Source organism: Nerophis lumbriciformis, linkage group LG16, assembly GCF_033978685.3.
Source record: "Nerophis lumbriciformis linkage group LG16, RoL_Nlum_v2.1, whole genome shotgun sequence".
In the NCBI taxonomy this organism is placed as follows: domain Eukaryota; kingdom Metazoa; phylum Chordata; class Actinopteri; order Syngnathiformes; family Syngnathidae; genus Nerophis; species Nerophis lumbriciformis.
The window spans coordinates 6,392,099-6,413,257 of record NC_084563.2 but is presented as its reverse complement, the minus strand read 5'-3'; the positions used below and the strand labels follow the sequence as shown (position 1 = coordinate 6,413,257).

The 21,159-nt window shown below is 42.5% G+C and overlaps 1 protein-coding gene across 4 annotated transcripts in view; it reads left to right on the top strand.

Annotated features, from left to right (window-relative positions):
• arap3 (ArfGAP with RhoGAP domain, ankyrin repeat and PH domain 3) overlaps positions 1-14,822 on the top strand; it is a 49,725-nt gene extending 34,903 nt beyond the window's left edge. For 2 of the 4 annotated variants that reach the window (XM_061976569.1, XM_061976570.1), the window contains 12 exons: positions 7,093-7,240; positions 7,313-7,381; positions 7,450-7,524; positions 7,589-7,706; positions 8,218-8,346; positions 8,451-8,587; positions 8,838-8,920; positions 11,728-11,763; positions 11,935-11,998; positions 12,068-12,205; positions 12,279-12,347; positions 14,327-14,822. In XM_061976569.1, coding sequence (XP_061832553.1) covers positions 7,093-7,240; positions 7,313-7,381; positions 7,450-7,524; positions 7,589-7,706; positions 8,218-8,346; positions 8,451-8,587; positions 8,838-8,920; positions 11,728-11,763; positions 11,935-11,998; positions 12,068-12,205; positions 12,279-12,347; positions 14,327-14,677 — 1,417 coding nt within the window. In that variant the 3' untranslated portion in view covers positions 14,678-14,822. Of the gene's footprint in view, positions 1-7,092; positions 7,241-7,312; positions 7,382-7,449; positions 7,525-7,588; positions 7,707-8,217; positions 8,351-8,450; positions 8,588-8,837; positions 8,921-11,727; positions 11,764-11,934; positions 11,999-12,067; positions 12,206-12,278; positions 12,348-14,326 lie in introns of those variants that run through there. The other 2 variants (XM_061976571.1, XR_009816927.1) reach the window with 2 other exon arrangements.
• The last annotated feature ends 6,337 nt before the right edge of the window (positions 14,823-21,159 follow it).

The window sequence follows — 21,159 nt, the reverse complement described above, 5'->3', positions numbered from 1 at the left end:
TTTAATGTAGACTAAAAATGTACCATAGTAGCAATATAAAATATAACTTATATGTAATATTTACATGTTATATATACAGTATATAATATATACTGATATATTATATTTGTATATAATATATACCAATGAGCATGTACAATATTACAGTATCACTGCAAAAACTGAAATCTAAGTCACATTAAATATCTCAAATAAGGGTGATATTTGCTTATTTTCTGTCTGATAAGATAATTCTTCTCACTAAACAGATTTTATGTTAGTGTTTTAATTGTTTTAAGGGTTTTGGTCCTAAATGATCTCATTAAGATATTTACAGCTTGTTGCTGAGATTTGATGACCTATATTGAGTAAAACATGCTTGAAACTAGAATATCATCTGTTGCAAAGCTGTGTCATTAACACAAGTATAAAACTACTTTTTTAAAGTGATAATTTTTTACTTCAAGCATGAAAAATAAAATCATGATATCATTATGTTAAGATAATGGCACTAGCATTTACTTATTTAAGAATATTTTTCAACATATTGAGCAAAAAGGTCTAATTTTTTTTTTTTTTACCAAGAAAAGTGCACTTGTTATTAGTGAGAATATACTTATTTTAAGGTATTTTGGGGTTCATTGAGGTTAGCTAATTTTACTTGTTTAGGAAAGTCTTGACAAGCTGAAATTTCTTGTTCTATTGGCAGATAATTTTGCTTAGTTCAAATAAAATACCCCTAATTATTATTATTTTTTTTCTTGTTTTTGAACACTGACTTTTTGCAGTGTATGTAACAGCTGCAGAATAAAATAGAGAGTAGATCCAGCAGAAAATATACCCTATTTTTCGGGCTATAAGTCGCAGTTTTTTTCATAGTTTGGCCGGGGGTGCGACTTATACTCAGGAGCGACTTATGTGTGAAATTATTAAAGGGGAACATTATCACCAGACCTATGTAAGCGTCAATATATACCTTGATGTTGCAGAAAAAAGACCATATATATTTTTAACCGATTTCCGAACTCTAAATGGGTGAATTTTGGCGAATTAAACGCCTTTCTAATATTCGCTCTCGGAGCGATGACGTCACATCGGGAAGCAATCCGCCATTTTCTCAAACACCGAGTCAAATCAGCTCTGTTATTTTCCGTTTTTTCCACTGTTTTCCGTACCTTGGAGACATCATGCCTCGTCGGTGTGTTGTCGGAGGGTGTAACAACACGAACAGGGACGGATTCAAGTTGCACCAGTGGCCCAAAGATGCGAAAGTGGCAAGAAATTGGACGTTTGTTCCGCACACTTTACCGACGAAAGCTATGCTACGACAGAGATGGCAAGAATGTGTGGATATCCTGCGACACTCAAAGCATATGCATTTCCAACGATAAAGTCAAAGAAATCTGCCACCAGACCCCCATTGAATCTGCCGGAGTGTGTGAGCAATTCAGGGACAAAGGACCTCGGTAGCACGGCAAGCAGTTTGTTCCCGCAGACGAGCGAGCTAAACCCCCTGGATGTCTTGGCTCACACCGTCAAGAGAAGAATATCGACCCTAGCTTCCCTGGCCTGCTGACATGAGGGTATGTCTACAGAATATATTAATTGATGAAAATTGGGCTGTCTGCACTCTCAAAGTGCATGTTGTTGCCAAATGTATTTCATATGCTGTAAACCTAGTTCATAGTTGTTAGTTTCCTTTAATGCCAAACAAACACATACCAATCGTTGGTTAGAAGGCGATCGCCGAATTCGTCCTCGCTTTCTCCCGTGTCGCTGGCTGTCGTGTCGTTTTCGTCGGTTTCGCTTGCATACGGTTCAAACCGATATGGCTCAATAGCTTCAGTTTCTTCTTCAATTTGGTTTTCGCTACCTGCCTCCACACTACAACCATCCGTTTCAATACATGCGTAATCTGTTGAATCGCTTAAGCCGCTGAAATCCGAGTCTGAATCCGAGCTAATGTCGCTATAGCTTGCTGTTCTTTCCGCCATGTTTGTTTGTGTTGGCATCACTATGTGACGTCACAGGAAAATGGACGGGTGGTTAAAATCAGGCACTTTGAAGCTTTTTTTAGGGATATTGCGTGATGGGTAAAAATTTTTTAAAAACTTTGAAAAATATAATAAGCCACTGGGAACTGATTTTTAATGGTTTTAACCATTCTGAAATTGTGATAATTTTCCCCTTTAACACATTAGCGTAAAATATAAAATAATATTATTTATCTCATTCACGTAAGAGACTAGACGTATAAGATTTCATGGGATTTAGCGATTAGGAGTGACAGATTGTTTGGTAAACGTATAGCATGTTCTATATGTTATAGTTATTTGAATGACTCTTACCATAATATGTTACGTTAACATACCAGTTGGTTATTTATGCGTCATATAACGTACACTTATTCAGCCTGTTGTTCACTATTCTTTATTTATTTTAAATTGCCTTTCAAATGTCTATTCTTGGTGTTGGGTTTTATCAAAGACATTTCCCAAAAAAATGCGACTTTTACTGCAGTGCGACTTATATATGTTTTTTTCCTTCTTTATTATGCATTTTCGGCCCGTGCGACTTATCAAATCAAATCAACTTTATTTATAAAGCACATTTAAAATTTACCACAGGGGTAGCCAAAGTGCTGTACAAGGGGCAGGTTAAAAGATAATACGAGAACCGAGCAAACACGACACAACACAAACAGAGCACGATAAAAAATAAATAACTAAACTAAATAGAACATAAAAACAGGTTCACAGCAGGTGTATTATGGGGCGCCATAGCAGGATGGAGATCACTCAGTGTTAAAAGCCATGGAATAAAAGTATGTTTATAATCCATCCATCCATCCATCCATCCATCCATCTTCTTCCGCTTATCCGAGGTCGGGTCGCGGGGGCAGCAGCCTAAGCAGGGAAGCCCAGACTTCCCTCTCCCCAGCCACTTCGTCCAGCTCTTCCCGGGGGATCCCGAGGTGTTCCCAGGCCAGCCGGGAGACATAGTCTTCCCAACGTGTCCTGGGTCTTCCCCGTGGCCTCCTACCGGTCGGACGTGCCCTAAACACCTCCCTAGGGAGGCATTCGGGTGGCATCCTGACCAGATGCCCGAACCACCTCATCTGGCTCCTCTCGATGTGGAGGAGCAGCGGCTTTACTTTGAGCTCCCCCCGAATGACAGAGCTTCTCACCCTATCTCTAAGGGAGAGCCCCGCCACCCGGCGGAGGAAACTCATTTCGGCCGCTTGTACCCGTGATCTTGTCCTTTCGGTCATGACCCAAAGCTCATGACCATAGGTGAGGATGGGAACGTAGATCGACTGGTAAATTGAGAGCTTTGCCTTACGGCTCAGCTCCTTCGTCACCACAACGGATCGATACAGCGTCCGCATTACTGGAGACGCCGCACCGATCCGCCTGTCGATCTCACGATCCACTCTTCCCTCACTCATGAACAAGACTCCGAGGTACTTGAACTCCTCCACTTGGGGCAAGATCTCCTCCCCAACCCGGAGATGGCACTCCACCCTTTTCCGGGCGAGAACCATGGACTCGGACTTGGAGGTGCTGATTCTCATCCCAGTCGCTTCACACTCGGCTGCGAACCGATCTAGTGAGAGCTGAAGATCCTGGCCAGATGAAGCCATCAGGACCACATCATCTGCAAAAAGCAGAGACCTAATCCTGCAGCCACCAAACAGGATCCCCTCAACGCCTTGACTGCGCCTAGAAATTCTGTCCATAAAAGTTATGAACAGAATCGGTGACAAAGGGCAGCCTTGGCGGAGTCCAACCCTCACTGGAAACGTGTCCGACTTACTGCCGGCAATGCGGACCAAGCTCTGACACTGATCATACAGGGAGCGGACCGCCTCAATCAGACAGTCCGATACCCCATACTCTCTGAGCACTCCCCACAGGACTTCCCGAGGGACACGGTCGAATGCCTTCTCCAAGTCCACAAAGCACATGTAGACTGGTTGGGCAAACTCCCATACACCCTCAAGGACCCTGCCGAGAGTATAGAGCTGGTCCACAGTTCCACGACCAGGACGAAAAACCACACTGTTCCTCCTGAATCCGAGGTTCGACTATCCGGCGTAGCCTCCTCTCCAGTACACCTGAATAGACCTTACCGGGAAGGCTGAGGAGTGTGATCCCACGATAGTTAGAACACACCCTCCGGTTCCCCTTTTTAAAGAGAGGAACCACCACCCCGGTCTGCCAGTCCAGAGGTACCGCCCCCGATGTCCACGCGATGCTGCAGAGTATGTTTTTAAGAGAGATTTAAAAACAGGAAGAGAGGAGGCCTGTCTAACACTCAGAGGTAGGTCGTTCCAGAGCTTGGGAGCAGCAGCGGCGAAAGCTCTGTCACCTCTGAGCTTCAGCCTTGTGTCAGTGACCGTCAGTAGCAGCTGATCGGCTGATCTTAGGGATCGGGTGGGGCAGTAAGGCTGAAGGAGGTCGTAGAGATATGTTGGCGCGAGGTTGTTTAGACATTTAAAAACAAATAGAAGGAGTTTAAAATTGACTGGGTAACGCACAGGGAGCCAGTGAAGGGTCTGCGGGTCTGTGTTAGCAGACGAGCAGCAGAGTTCTGCACGAGCTGCAGGCGGGCGAGGGAGGCCTGGCGAATGCCTACATACAGGGCATTGCAGTAGTCTAGACGAGTCCAGATAAAGGCGTGGATTAATTTCTCGAGATCATGTCCTGATAGAAGCGGTTTCACTTTCGCTATTTGGCGTAGTTGATAAAAGCTTTTTTGTACGACGCTGCTGATTTGTTTTTACGAATTTAAAATCTGAGTCGAACTTTACCCCCAGGTTTGTGACACAGGGGTCAGAGTGCCGAGGTCAGCGTTGGGGGAGGAAGAGCGACTTGGACCGAACAACATAACTTCTGTTTTGTCTTCATTTAGGCTCAGGAAGTTAGCTGAAAGCCAGGCTTTGATGTCGTGCAGGCAGTCAATGAGACGTTGAACCGTGTTATTTTGTGCCATGGGAAAGTAGATCTGGCAATCATCGGCATAAAAATGAAATGCAATACCGTACTTCCTAAAAACAGAACCAAGGGGGAGAAGGTAAAGCGCAAATAAGATTGGGGCAAGGATTGAGCCCTGGGGGACCCCATGTGGTAAAGGAGCTGTGGAAGACATAAAACTGTCTATTTTTACACAAAAACTCCTGTCGGTTAGGTACGACCGGAACCAGTTGAGGGCGGCGCCCTTAATGCCCACACAGTTCTCAAGACGAGTGATTAAGGTGGCGTGGTCGACGGTGTCGAACGCAGCGGACACCGTCTTATACAGACTTATACTCCGAAAAATACGGTACACTATAAACCAGGGGTGCTCACACTTTTTCTGCAGGCGAGCTACTTTTCAATTGATCAAGTCGTGGGGATCTACCTCATTCATATATATAATTTATATTTACTTATTTATGAAATATATGTTTTTGTTAACAAGTTAAAGGTGTTTAATGATAATGCAAGCATGTTTAACACATATAGTTAATATTGTTAATACATTAAAGGTGTTTAATGATAATACAAGTATGTTTAATACATATAGTTAATATTGTTAACAAGTTAAAGGTGTTTATATGTGTTAAACATGCTTGTTTTATTTTTAACCACCTTTAACTTGTTAACAATATTAACTACATGTGTTAAACATGCTTGCATTATCTTTAAACACCTTTAACTTGTTAACAATATTAACTATATGTATTAAACATACTTGTATTATCATTAAACACCTTTAATGTATTAACAATATTAACTATATGTGTTAAACATGCTTGCATTATCTTTAAACACCTTTTACTTGTTAACAATATTAACTATATGTATTAAACATACTTGTATTATCATTAAACACCTTAAATTTTTTAACAATATTAACTATATGTGTTAAACATGCTTGCATTATCTTTAAACACCTTTTACTTGTTAACAATATTAACTATATGTGTTAAACATGCTTGTATTATCATTAGTTAATATTGTTAATACATTAAAGGTGTTTAATGATAATACAAGTATGTTTAATACATATAGTTAATATTGTTAACAAGTTAAAGGTGTTTAAAGATAATGCAAGCATGTTTAACACATATAGTTAATATTGTTAACAACTTAAAGGTGGTTAAAGATAATACAAGCATGTTTAACACATATAGATTCCTTTCTTTCATGAAGACAAGAATATAAGTTGGTGTATTACCTGATTCTGATGACTTGCATTGATTGGAATCAGACAGTGGTGATGATAACGTCCGCATTTTCGAATGGAGGAGAAAAAAAGTCCTCCTTTCTGTCCAATACCACATGAAAGTGGTTGGTTTTTGGCATCTTATTTGTCCAGCTTCCGTACTCCTTTGTATACACTTTACAAGAAATACATTGTCGGCAAACTCCGTAGCTTGCTAGCTTGTGCACGCCAGCTTTCTGAGACTCTTATTTTGGTAGCGCAGGCAGGATGAAGCAGAGCTTTTATTGTGCAACTGTGCAGTCGGTCTTTGGAGTTTTGACGACAGGTACGGCGCCAGAGTCTGTTGAAATAAAGTGTTTCTCGCCTTCCAGTCGGTAATTTTAATGAGCTGGCAGCAGCCAGCGTCATCTCAGAAGACCCTCGGGTGCCGTGAATGTTAATCAAGTGACGAAAGTGACGATTTATGATCGCTCATTTTTAGGACTATTTTTTTAATGCCTGGCTGGTGATCGACTGACACACCCTCCGAGATCGACCGGTAGATCGCGATCGACGTAATGAGCACCCCTGCTATAAACAAAGAGAGGCAGCTAACATTTGATGCATATGTAAATGTATTCACTTATAAACATTCATTCACTTTCTTCTTTCCTTCATGGATCTAAACTTTACTTTTTTCTATATTTTTATTGTAATATTTTCAGATAGTGTTTGTTCTGTTTTTGGCCAAAAACAATCTAAAGTTGTCTTTATTTTGTTTTTTAAATGCCATAATTGTAATAGTCCCTGAGCTAAGATGACTTTGACACCCCTGGTCTAAGGTGTTCCGCATTTTTGCTCAAAGGTGGGAAAATGTTCTTCTCACAGTTCCTGTCGGCTTCATGCCCTCGCTTGCCTTCCCAGGGTCCAGAAGTGTGCCGACCTGAACCAGATGTGCACCAAGAACCTGTCGCTGCTCTTCGCTCCGAGCCTCTTCCAGACCGACGGCAAGGGACAACACGAGGTGAAAATCATGGAGGATCTGATTGACAACTACTTGTACGTCTTCGACGTAAGTAGAACCCGGAGCGGATGCCCCCGTCAACCTCGAGGCCACGCCTGACCACACCTTTATCCCTCTCAGATCGACGAAGAACACCAGACTCAGATCGAACTGGAGGTCAGCCTCATCACCTCCTGGAAGGACACTCAGGTATGTGCACGGCGTGGGGGTGGGCGTGGGAGGGGCTAATGTGCGTCTGATGTGGTCTGTGTCTTCAGTTGTCTCAGGCGGGAGACCTGATCATTGAGGTCTACCTGGAGATGAAGACACCTGACAGCTGTGTCACCCTCAAAGTACACACCCACACACACACACACACGTGAGGAACACACCTCACACCACCTATGACCCCTGCAGGTGTCCCCTACCATGTGTGCCGAGGAGCTGACCAACCAGGTGCTCTACATGAGGAACGTTCCAGCTGGAGACAAAGACATGTGGATGACCTTTGAGGTCATCGAGGATGGCCAGCTGGGTCCGTGGACCACACACACACACACACACTGGCCTGCAGGTGTTTGCCTACTGTTGCGTTTTGGACCAGTTGTTCCTCCCAGGGAATTCAAGTCACAAGTCGCTCCCAAATTCTTTACGACGCTTAAAGCTGAGTTGAAAAACCACCAGAGACAGAATAGGTATTTTGTAATATATTTGCAAAGCTTTGCAGATATACATTCACAGAGACAGCATAGAACCTTCGACTCGCCCCACCAAGATGGTCTGTCCTCCCGACCCAAAACCCTCTCCCCTCTTCCATCTCTCTAGTCAAAACACATGCCATTATCTCTCTAGTCAAAACACATTCCAAAGATCAAGGTTAACACACACAGTTTACTTGCAGAGAAACAGAAAGAGAATAAATGGAAAAACACGAGCTGTTTTCAAATATGACTATGAAATAAAAGAAGTAACACTTAAATTCGGATATATGTAAATATCTGCCTCCGACACTAGGTATACACCTGTGTGTTGTTTTGTGTCCCTAGAACGCCCCCTGCACCCCAAAGAGAAAGTTCTGGAGCAGGCGCTGCAGTGGTGCGAGATGGCCGACCCAAGCTCCGCCTACCTGGTGGTAAAAAGGGTCCCGAAAGGTGACGGCATCAACATCCTTACCTGTAGGTGTGACACCCTTAAAGCTACACACACACACACACACACACACACACACACACACACACACACACATGCACACGCGATGACAAGCAGGCGTGTCATGCAGCCTACAAGAGTGACCTGATGAAAGTGGGCGTGCTCAAGTGTCGCGAGGAACCGCCCAAACTCCTTCAGGGCAACAAGTTCCAGGAGAGAAGCTTCCAGATCAAGAAGAACAAACTGCTGCTGCTCAAAGACAAGAAGGTAGTGTCGCGTGTGCAGGAACACTGGAGGAACTCGCCTGTCTCAAGTTCTCTGTGTGTGTGTGTGTGTGTGTGTGTGTGTGTGTGTGTGTGTGTGTGTGTGTGTGTGTGTGTGTGTGTGTGTGTGTGTGTGTGTGTGTGTGTGTGTGTGTGTGTGTGTGTGTGTGTGTGTGTGTGTGTGGGTGGGTGGGTGGGTGGGTGGGTGGGGGTGTGTGTGTGTGTGTGTGGGTGGGGGTGTGGTCGGTCCTCAGAGCTTCAAGGCAGAGAAGGAATGGCCTCTGAGCTCCATGAAGGTCTACATGGGCGTCCGCAGGAAGCTCAAAGCTCCCACAAGGTGACTTGCACACATTCTACCAACCATAGTTCTACTCTGTACTTAAACAGTACTACTTTATACTTAAACAGTACTGCTCTACACTTAAACAGTACTGCTCTACACTTAAACAGTACTACTCTATACTTAAACAGTACTACTCTACACTTAAACAGTTCTACTCTGTACTTAAACAGTACTACTTTATACTTAAACAGTACTACTCTACACTTAAACAGTACTACTCTACACTTAAACATTACTACTATTCACTTAAACAGTACTACTCTACACTTAAACAGTACTACTGTATACTTAAACAGTACTACTCTATACTTAAACAGTACTACTCTACACTTAAACAGTACTACTCTACACTTAAACAGTACTACTCTACACTTAAACAGTACTACTCTACACTTAAACATTACTACTCTACACTTAAACAGTACTACTCTACACTTAAACAGTACTACTCTACACTTAAACATTACTACTCTACACTTAAACAGTACTACTCTATACTTAAACAGTACTACTCTACACTTAAACAGTACTACTCTACACTTAAACAGTACTACTCTATACTTAAACAATGCTACTCTATACTTAAACAGTACTACTCTATACTTAAACAGTACTACTCTATACTTAAACAGTACTACTCTACACTTAAACAGTACTACTGTATACTTAAACAGTACTACTCTACACTTAAACAGTACTACTCTACACTTAAACATTACTACTCTTCACTTAAACAGTACTACTCTACACTTAAACAGTACTACTGTATACTTAAACAGTACTACTCTATACTTAAACAGAACTACTCTATACTTAAACAGTACTACTCTATACTTAAACAATACTAGTGTACACTTAAACAATACTACTGTATACTTAAACAATACTACTGTATACTTAAACAGTACTACTGTATACTTAGAGTACTACTGTATGCTGGGTCTCAAATGCCTTTGCCTTCACCTTCTACTTCTCTTTCGTCCTTCATCTCCATCTTCGTCTTGTCCTCCTTCTCTTCCTTCTTCTACTTCTTCTCCTTGTCCTTCTCCTCCTCCTTTTCCTTCTTCTACTTCTTCTCCCTGTCCTTCTCCTCCTCCTTTCCTTCTTCTACTTCTTCTCCTTGTCCTTCTCCTCCTTTTCCTTCTTCTACTTCTTCTCCTTGTCCTTCTCCTCCTCCCTTTCCTTCTTCTACTTCTTCTCCTTGTCATTGTCCTCCTTCTCTTCCTTCTTCTACTTCTTCTCCTTGTCCTTCTCCTCCTCCTTTTCCTTCTTCTACTTCTTCTCCTTGTCCTTCTCCTCCTTTTCCTTCTTCTACTTCTTCTCCTTGTCATTGTCCTCCTTCTCTTCCTTTTTTACTTCTTCTCCTTCTCCTTTTCCACATTTTGCTCCTTTTCCTTCTCCTCCTTCTTCCTAATCCTCATTCCTCTCGTTCTTTCTTCTCCGTCTCATTGTCCTTCTCGCCTTTTTCTCTTTCTCCTTTTCCTTCTTCTACTCCTCATCCTCCTTCTTCTCCTTGTACTTCTCTTTCTTCTTCTCCTTCTCCGCCCCATTCTTCTCCTCCTCATGCCTTTTCTCTTCTCTCCCTTCTCCACCATCTTCTACACTCAGGTACTGACAGTGCACTGCTGTACACTTTTTGCTACAACTGAGTGTCAACACACTTATGCACTCAAAGTACTAAGAGTAAGTACATAAGTGTGCACTTGTGCACTCAAATGACTAAATGTAAGTACATAAGTGTGCACTTATACACTCAAAGTACTCAGTGTAAGTACATAAGTGTGTACTTAATGTACTAAGTGTAAGTACTTAAGTGTGCACTTGTGCACTCAAAGGACTAAGTGTAAGTACACTTATGTACTCAAAGGATTATGTGTAAGTGCACTTATGTACTAAAAGTACTAAGTGTAAGTACATAAGTTTGCACTTATCCACTCAAAGGACTAAGTGTAAGTACATAAGTGTGCACGTATGCACTCAAAGGACTGAGTGTAAGTACAGAAGTGTGCACTTATGCACTCAAAGTACTCAGTGTAGGTACATAAGTGTGCACTTAAAGTAATACGTGTAAGTACAGAAGTGTGCACGTATGCACTCAAAGGACTAAGTATAAGTACAGAAGTGTACACTTATGCACTCAAAGTGTTCAGTGTAAGTACAGAAGTGTGCACTTATGCACTCAAAGGACTAAGTGTAAGTACAGAAGTGTGCATTTATGCACTCAAATGACTAAGTGTAAGTACAGAAGTGTGCACCTATGCACTCAAATGACTGAGTGTAAGTACAGAAGTGTACACTTATGCACTCAAAGTACTCTGTGTAAGTACAGAAGTTTGCACTTATGCACTCAAAGGACTAAGTGTAAGTACAGAAGTGTGCACTTATGCACTCGAAGGACTAAGTGTAAGTACAGAAGTGTACACGTATGCACTCAAAGTAATAAGCGTAAGTACATAAGTGTTCACTTAAAGTACTAAGTGTAAGTACAGAACTGTGCACTTATGCACTCAAAGGACTAAGTGTAAATACAGAAGTGTACACTTATGCACTCAAAGTACTACGCGTGAGTACAGAAGTGTGCACTTTTGCACTCAAAGTACTAAGTGTAAGTACAGAAGTGTACACTTAACATACTAAGTGTAAGTACATAAGTGTGCACTTATGTACTCAAATTATTAAGAATAAGTATAGAAGTGTGCACTTATGCACTCAAATGATTAAGTGTAAGTACAGAAGTGTACACTTATGCACTTAAGGTACTTTAGGTCACATGATGTCACATAATTGTTGTTGCACTGCAGGTGGGCTTTTACAGTGATGTCACACAAACATCAGCTGTAAGTACACACACACACACACACACACACACACACACACACACACACGTTGACTAGTTTTATTAGTAGATGATTATCTTAACAGTGTGTGTGTGTGTGTGTGTGTGTGTGTGTGTGTGTGTGTGTGTGTGTGTGTGTGTGTGTGTGTGTGTGTGTGTGTGTGTGTGTTAGGTTCTTATGTTGCACGAGTGAGGCTGACTTGTGGGACTGGATCAGCAGCTTCCTCAAAGCGCAGGTCAGGTCTCCTTCATGTGGTTGCCGTGACAACAGGAGGCTGCTCATCAGAACCTCATCTGTGTTCTAGAACGACGACCCCGGGCCGCCCATTCTGAGGCGTCACTCATCTTCCGACATCGCCAAGCAGAAGTTCGGCACCATGCCTCTGGTTCCGATCCGAGGAGACGAGAGCAACAACAGCATGCTGACGGCCAACCAGACTCTGGTCTGAGTCACCCCTGCTTCTGACTTTCACCTTGACACCACCTTGAAGGTTAACTGTCTTCTCCTGCCTGCAGAGGAAACTTCACGACCGCAGGACGCTCTCCATGTTCTTTGTGAGTCTCCCTCAGTTCTCCATGTTCTTTGTGAGTCTCTCTCAGTTCTCCATGTTCTTTGTGAGTCTCCCTCAGTTCTCCATGTTCTTTGTGAGTCTCCCTCAGTTCTCCATGTTCTTTGTGAGTCTCCCTCAGTTCTCCATGTTCTTTGTGAGTCTCCTCAGTTCTCCATGTTCTTTGTGAGTCTCCCTCAGTTCTCCATGTTCTTTGTGAGTCTCCCTCAGTTCTCCATGTTCTTTGTGAGTCTCCCTGTGACACCTCCGTCCCGTCTGACACCTCCGTCCCGTCTGACACCTCTGTCCCGTCTGACACCTCCATCCCATCTGACACCTCCGTCCCGTCTGACACCTCCATCCCGTCTGACACCTCCGTCCCATCTGACACCTCCGTCCCGTCCGACACCTCCGTCCCGTCCGACACCTCCATCCCGTCCGACACCTCCGTCCCGTCCGACACCTCCGTCCCATCCGACACCTTCGTCCCATCTGACACCTCCATCCGGTTCGACACCTCCATCCCATCTGACACCTCCGTACCGTTTGACACCTCCATCCCGTCTGACACCTCTGTCCCGTCTGACACCTCCGTCCCGTCTGACATCTCCGTCCCATCCGACACCTCTGTCCCGTCCGACACCTCCGTCCCGTCTGACACCTCCGTCCCGTCCGACACCTCCGTCCCGTCTGACACCTCCGTCCCGTCCGACACCTCCGTCCCGTCCGACACCTCCGTCCCGTCTGACACCTCTGACTCTTTTGACCCGTCTGTCCCGTCCAAATCGTGCATCCCGTCTGACTGGTCTGTCCCGTCAGACAACTCCATCTCGTCTGACACCTCCGTCCCGTCTGACACCTCTGACTCTTTTGACCTGTCTGTCCCGTCCAAATCGTGCATCCCGTCTGACACTTCCGTCCCGTCCAACTCATGCATCCCGTCTGACACCTCTGTCCCGTCTGACACCTCTGACTCTTTTGACCTGTCTGTCCCGTCCAACACCTCTGTACCGTCTGACACCTCCGTCCCGTCCGATACCTCCGTCCTGTCCGACATCTCCATCCCGTCTGACACCTCCATCTCGTCTGACACCTCCGTCCCGTCTGACACCTCTGACTCTTTTGACCTGTCTGTCCCGTCCAAATCGTGCATCCCGTCTGAGACCTCCGTCCCGTCCAACTCATGCATCCCGTCTGACACCTCTGTCCCGTCTGACACATTTGACTCTTTTGACCTGTCTGTCCCGTCCGACACCTCCGTCCCGTCCGACACCTCCATCTCGTCTGACACCTCCGTCCCGTCCGACACCTCTGACTCTATTGACCTGTCTGTCCCGTCCAACTCGTGCATCCCGTCTGACACCTCCGTCCTGTCTGACACCTCTGACTCTTTTGACCTGTCTGTCCCGTCGAACTCGTGCATCCCGTCAGACACCTCCGTCCCGTCCAACTCTTGCATCCCGTCTGACACCTCTGACTCTTTTGACCTGTCTGTCCCGTCCAACTCAAGCATCCCGTTTGACACCTCCGTCCTGTCTGACACCTCTGACTCTTTTGACCTGTCTGTCCCGTCGAACTCGTGCATCTCGTCTGATACCTCCGTCCCGTCCAACTCGTGCATCCGTCCCGTCTAACACCTCCGTCCCGTCTGACTGGTCTGTCTTGTCTGGTCCATCAGTCTTGTATGACTGGTGTGTCTCAACTGTCCCGTCTCACCTGTCTCTCCCATCTGACTCGACCGTCTTTTCTCTTGTCCTTCTCGTCTGACCCATCTGTCCTGTCTGACACCTCTGTCCTGTCTGACTCTTTTGACCTGTCTGTCCCGTCCAACTTGTCCGTCTCGTTTGACTCGTCCATTTTTTCTGACTCATCTGTTTTGTCTGACTCGTGTATCTCGACTGTCCCGTCTGACCTGTCTGTCCCGTCTGACATGTCTGTCCGGTCTGACCTGTCTCCCCCGTCCGACCTGTCCGTCTGGTCTGACCCGTCTGACTGTTGTGTCTGGTGTGCCTGCAGCCCATGCAGGTGCAGCACGACTCGGTGGAGGAGCGCTCGGAGTCTCCAGAGCCTCTCTACGAGGAGGTGGGCGACTTCGGCCTGCAGGTGCTGAAGTCCCTGGAGACCAGCTTCCTCACCAGCAGCGCGGCGGAGACGCAGGAGGTCCTCCAGCCGGCCAAACTTCCAGCAGACCCCGTGTGCGACTGGGCGAGTGAGGCCGACGCCGTGACGGGACACGAAGACGGCGGCTGCAGGAAGTCTCGGCTGCAGACCGTCTGCACGCCGGCACAAGAACTTCTACTGCAAGAGCTCTCTTCTGCTTTTGGGAAGAACCCTGAGGAGGAAGAGATGGAGGAGGAGGACGTTTGACCTTAGGCTTCCTCTGCTGGCTGCTGAAGGTCACCTCATCTTTTCAAACAGCCATCATGTGAAGACCACAGACGGCCTGCAGCACTTCCTGTACCTGTGGAACCTTTCACTCACTGTACCTGTGGAACCTTTCACTCACTGTACCTGTGGAACCTTTCACTCACACCTTGTCTTTAACTTTGGACCACAGCATTGTCAAATAAATGCTTGAATGTTGCTGCTTTTAATGGTTGCCATGGTGACACACATTTATTCCCTCAGAAATGAGGATGGTCAGAATGTGATAAATACATCTTGACATTATTTACATCAAATAGTTAGTTATTGTGTCAATCTATTTCATGTCAAATATAATAGTTATTTAAATATAGTAAAAGCTATTTAGTTATTTATTTCCTAAATGTCATTATTTCATAAACGTGTGTCAAAGCTTAATGAACTAATTGTATCTGTCAAACTGGCCAATCACAGTCAGTGGGCGGGGCTAACAGGAATCACGTCCAAAGCATTGGGGAGGTATTTTTGTCAATATTGCGTATTTTTTACATTTTGGTTGTTTTTTTCCCCTTTTCTTCCCTGCTTCCCTGTGTGTCATTCCTGGGTGTATTTTTGACATGTATCCTCATTTGGACTCTCCCCTGACTATTTTTGACAATATTGGGTATTTTTTACATTTTGGTTGTTTTTTCCCCCCTTTTCTTCCCTGCTTCCCTGTGTGTCATTCCTGTGTGTATTTTTGACATTTATCCTCATTTGGACTCTCCCCTGACTATTTTTGACAATATTGGGTATTTTTTACATTTTGGTTGTTTTTTTCCCCCTTTTCTTCCCTGCTTCCATGTGTGTCATTCCTGGGTGTATTTTTGACATGTATCCTCATTTGGACTCTCCCCTGACTATTTTTGTGAAAATTGGGTATTTTTGACATTTTGGTTGTTTTTTCCCCCTTTTCTTCCCTGCTTCCCTGTGTGTCATTCCTGGGTGTATTTTTAACAGTTATCTTCATTTGGACCCTCCCCTGACTATTTTTGACAATATTGGTTATTTTTCACATTTTGGTTGTTTTTTTCTCCCTTTTCTTCCCTGCTTCCCTGTGTGTCATTCCTGGGTGTATTTTTGACATTTATCTTAATTTGGACTCTCTCCTGACTATTTCTGACATTATTGGGTATTTTTCACATTTTGAGCGGATTTCCTCTTTTCTTCCCTGCTTCTCCGTGTGTCATTCCTGGGTGTATTTTTGACATGTATCCTCATTTGGACTCTCCCCTGACTGTTTTTGTCAATATTGGGTATTTTTCACATTTTGGTTGTTTTTTCCCCCCTTTTCTTCCCTGTGTGTCATTCCTGGGTGTATTTTTGACATGTATCCTCATTTGGACTCTCCCCTGACTATTTTTGTGAAAATTGGGTATTTTTGACATTTTGGTTGTTTTTTCCCCCTTTTCTTCCCTGCTTCCCTGTGTGTCATTCCTGGGTGTATTTTTTACATTTATCTTCATTTGGACCCTCTCCTGACTATTTTTGTGAAAATTGGGTATTTTTGACATTTTGGTTGTTTTTTTCCCCCTTTTCTTCCCTGCTTCCCTGTGTGTCATTCCTGGGTGTATTTTTGACATTTATCTTCATTTGGACTCACTCCCCCCTGACTATTTTTGACATTATTGGGTATTTTTTACATTATGGTTGTTTTTTTTCCCTTTTCTTCCCTGATTCCCTGTGTGTCATTCCTGGGTGTATTTTTGACATTTATCCTCATTTGGACTCTCCCCTGACTATTTTTGACAATATTGGGTATTTTTCACATTTTGAGCAGTTTTTCCCCTTTTCTTCCCTGCTTCCCTGTGTGTCATTCCTGGGTGTATCTTTTTACATTTATCCTAATTTGGACTCCCCTGACTATTTTTGACAATATTGGGTATTTTTTACATTTTGGTTGTTTTTTTCCCCCTTTTCTTCCCTGCTTCCATGTGTGTCATTCCTGGGTGTATTTTTGACATGTATCCTCATTTGGACTCTCCCCTGACTATTTTTGTGATAATTGGGTATTTTTGACATTTTGGTTGTTTTTTCCCCCTTTTCTTCCCTGCTTCCCTGTGTGTCATTCCTGGGTGTATTTTTAACAGTTATCTTCATTTGGACTCTCCCCTGACTATTTTTGACAATATTGGTTATTTTTCACATTTTGGTTGTTTTTTTCTCCCTTTTCTTCCCTGCTTCCCTGTGTGTCATTCCTGGGTGTATTTTTGACATTTATCTTAATTTGGACTCTCCCCTGACTATTTCTGACATTATTGGGTATTTTTCACATTTTGAGCGGTTTTTCCTCTTTTCTTCCCTGCTTCTCCGTGTGTCATTCCTGGGTGTATTTTTGACATGTATCCTCATTTGGACTCTCCCCTGACTATTTTTGTCAATATTGGGTATTTTTCACATTTTGGTTGTTTCCCCCCCCCCTTTTCTTCCCTGCGTGTCATTCCTGGGTGTATTTTTGACATGTATCCTCATTTGGACTCTCCCCTGACTATTTTTGTCAATATTGGGTATTTTTCACATTTTGGTTGTTTTTCCCCCCCTTTTCTTCCCTGCGTGTCATTCCTGGGTGTATTTTTGACATGTATCCTCATTTGGACTCTCCCCTGACTATTTTTGTGAAAATTGGGTATTTTTGACATTTTGGTTGTTTTTTCCCCCTTTTCTTCCCTGCTTCCCTGTGTGTCATTCCTGGGTGTATTTTTTACATTTATCTTCATTTGGACCCTCCCCTGACTATTTTTGTGAAAATTGGGTATTTTTGACATTTTGGTTGTTTTTTTCCCTTTTCTTCCCTGCTTCCCTGTGTGTCATTCCTGGGTGTATTTTTGACATTTATCTTCATTTGGACTCACTCCCCCCTGACTATTTTTGACATTATTGGGTATTTTTTACATTATGGTTGTTTTTTTTCCCTTTTCTTCCCTGCTTCCCTGTGTGTCATTCCTGGGTGTATTTTTGACATTTATCCTCATTTGGACTCTCCCCTGACTATTTTTGTGAAAATTGGGTATTTTTGACATTTTGGTTGTTTTTTCTCCCTTTTCTTCCCTGCTTCCCTGTGTGTCATTCCTGGGTGTATTTTTGACATGTATCTTCATTTTGACTCTCCCCTGACTATTTTTGACATTATTGGGTATTTTTTACATTTTGGTTGGGTTTTTTTCCCTTTTCTTCCCACTTCCCTGTGTGTCATTCCTGGGTGTATTTTTGACATTTATCCTCATTTGGACTCTCCCCTGACTATTTTTGACAATATTGGGTATTTTTCATATTTTGGTTGTTTTTTCCCCCCTTTTCTTCCCTGCTTCCCTGTGTGTCATTCCTGGGTGTATTTTTGACATGTATCCTCATTTGGACTCTCCCCTGACTATTTTTGTGAAAATTGGGTATTTTTGACATTTTGGTTGTTTTTTCCCCCTTTTCTTCCCTGCTTCCCTGTGTGTCATTCCTGGGTGTATTTTTTTACATTTATCTTCATTTGGACCCTCCCCTGACTATTTTTGTGAAAATTGGGTATTTTTGACATTTTGGTTGTTTTTTTTCCCTTTTCTTCCCTGCTTCCCTGTGTGTCATTCCTGGGTGTATTTTTGACATTTATCTTCATTTGGACTCTCCCCTGACTATTTTTGACATTATTGGGTATTTTTTACATTTTGGTTGGGTTTTTTTCCCTTTTCTTCCCACTTCCCTGTGTGTCATTCCTGGGTGTATTTTTGACATTTATCCTCATTTGGACTCTCCCCTGACTATTTTTGACAATATTGGGTATTTTTCATATTTTGGTTGTTTTTTTCCCCCTTTTCTTCCCTGCTTCCCTGTGTGTCATTCCTGGGTGTATTTTTGACATGTATCCTCATTTGGACTCTCCCCTGACTATTTTTGTGAAAATTGGGTATTTTTGACATTTTGGTTGTTTTTTAAAAAATGTTGACATTATTGGGTATTTTTCACATTTTGAGCGTTTTTTTGCCCCTTTTCTTCCCTGCTTTCCCGTGTGTCATTCCTGGGTGTATTTTTTGACATTTATCTTCATTTGGACTCTCCCCTGACTACTTTTGACAATATTGGGTATTTTTTACATATTGGTTGTTTTTTTACTCTTTTCTTCCCTGCTTCCCTGTGTGTCATTCCTGGGTGTATTTTTGACATTTATCCTAATTTGGACTCTCCCCTGACTATTTTTGACAATATTGGGTATTTTTCACATTTTGAGCTGTTTTTCCCCTTTTCTTCCCCGCTTCTCTGTGTGTCATTCCTGGGTGTATTTTTGACACTTATCCTCATTTATTTCTCTTATGGAAGTCACTCCCAGGGAGGGAAGTTTAACCTTGCTCACATTCTTTCAGATTTTCATGTGTTTTGACATCTGACGCTTGTCGTCTTTTGGTGTCTCCTTTGCTGGGTAGCTGCCGGCTGTAGGGCCATTAATTGGTTCCGTAGATGTGTCCCGCTACTGCAGAAGCCCACACGAGGGCTCTAGTTCCCCGGGAACACCTGCTGGTCTCATCAGCATCAGCAAAATACTGGAAAGTGTGTAAAAGGAGGCTGAGGATCCAGGCTATGGTGATGTGTGCTGTTGCTTCAGGTGCCCACAAGAGGGCTCTCGTTCCCCGGTACACCTGCTGGTCCGCTCTGCTTCTCCAAAATGAGGAAAAAGTGTTAAAAATCAGGCCGATGATGGACATGACTTATCCCCACTAAGGTGCTGCTGATGCTGCAGAAGTCAAAGTTTTAATGCTTTGGAAGTTAGGTGATTTAAACCAATCAGGTGTTAGTCCCACCCAGTGATTTAAACCAATCAGGTGTTAGTCCCGCCCAGTGATTTAAACCAATCAGGTGTTAGTCCCACCCAGTGATTTAAACCATTCATGTGTTAGTCCCGCCCTCTGGCTTCGACGGCTCAGTTTTACAGATAAAATCAATTCATAACAGGCGTTTATGAACTAATTAATTACATCCTGAGACAATTAAATCTTGAAATTAATACATTCATGAATCAATAATTAAATAAATGATGATTCAACATTTGAATAATGAATGAAATTACCAAATGAGTAAATTAATTAATAACACATTTCTATAATTAATTATTTAAAGATGTAGTAATGTTCTCAATATCCTTGGCAAAACATTTCTTTTGTTTTCTTTTTTGATTCTATCTTTTTTTTTTTTTTTTTTTTTTTAGCAAAAACATTACATTTAAACAAAAAAAATTGTATGTTATCAACATTTTGGGGGCAAAAACATTCATTTTCTTTTATTTTTTTTCCATTATTATTATTATTTTTAAGAGAAATATTCTTTTTTTTCCCTCAATTTTCTTTGCAAAACAGTCTTTTTTTTATTCTATCTTTTTTTTTTTTTGTGCAAAAACATTACATTTAAAACAATTTTGTTTTTATGTTATCAACATTTTGGGGGCAAAAACATTCATTTCCTTTTTTTTTTTTTAGGAGAAATATTCTGTTTTTCCCCCTCAATTTTCTTGGCAAAACAGTCTTTTTTTAAATTCTATCTTATTTTTTTTAATTTTTTCAGCAAAAACATTATATTTAAAAAATAATATATTTATGCTATCAACATTTTTTGGGCAAAAACATTCATTTTTTAAAAATTTAAATTTAAATTTTTTTTATTATTTTTTAGGAGAAATATTCTTTCTTTCCCCCTCAATTTTCTTGGCAAAACAGTCTTTTTTTTAATTCTATCTTCTTCTTGTTATTATTATTATTATTTTTGAGCAAAAACATTACATTTAAAATAAATTAATTTTATGTTATCAACATTTTTTGGGCAAAAAAATTCATATTTTTAATTTATTTTTTAATTATTCTTTTTTTGGAGAAATATTCCTTTCTCTCCCCTCAATTTCTTCGCAAAACAGTCGTTTTTTTTTTTTTATTCTATCTTTTTTCAGCAGAAACATGACTTTTTTCCCCCCTTTTTTAATAATAATAATTTAAAAAAAAGATGTAATAATTAATTTAATTGTGTTGCATTTGAGCCTCCATGAGTAGTGTGACAATCATTGGTATTATTATTATGATTATTTAACTTGAACATCCGCAGTTGTTCATTGCAAGAGTTCAGGCTGCAGTGCTGCCAGTGAGCAGCAGGTGGCAGCAAAGATAAAGCGACCTGGTCACCATCAACACGTCCCAGGGGGTCCTGATCCAGTACTTTGTGACGCTGATGGACCCTCAAGACTTCTACCTGGACGTGGTGATCACGTGACAACATGGCGCACCTAAGTGTGCACTTTGTGGTGTTTGTAGTCTCGTCGCCCCGGAACTGAACCCCAGAAAACTGATCTGCTAAAGTCTGTCGCTAAGTGACAAAATGCCCTCAGGGGCTGGAACACACATACACACACACACACACACACACACACACACACACACACACACACGCACACGCACACGCACACACGCACTGGATAGTTTTGA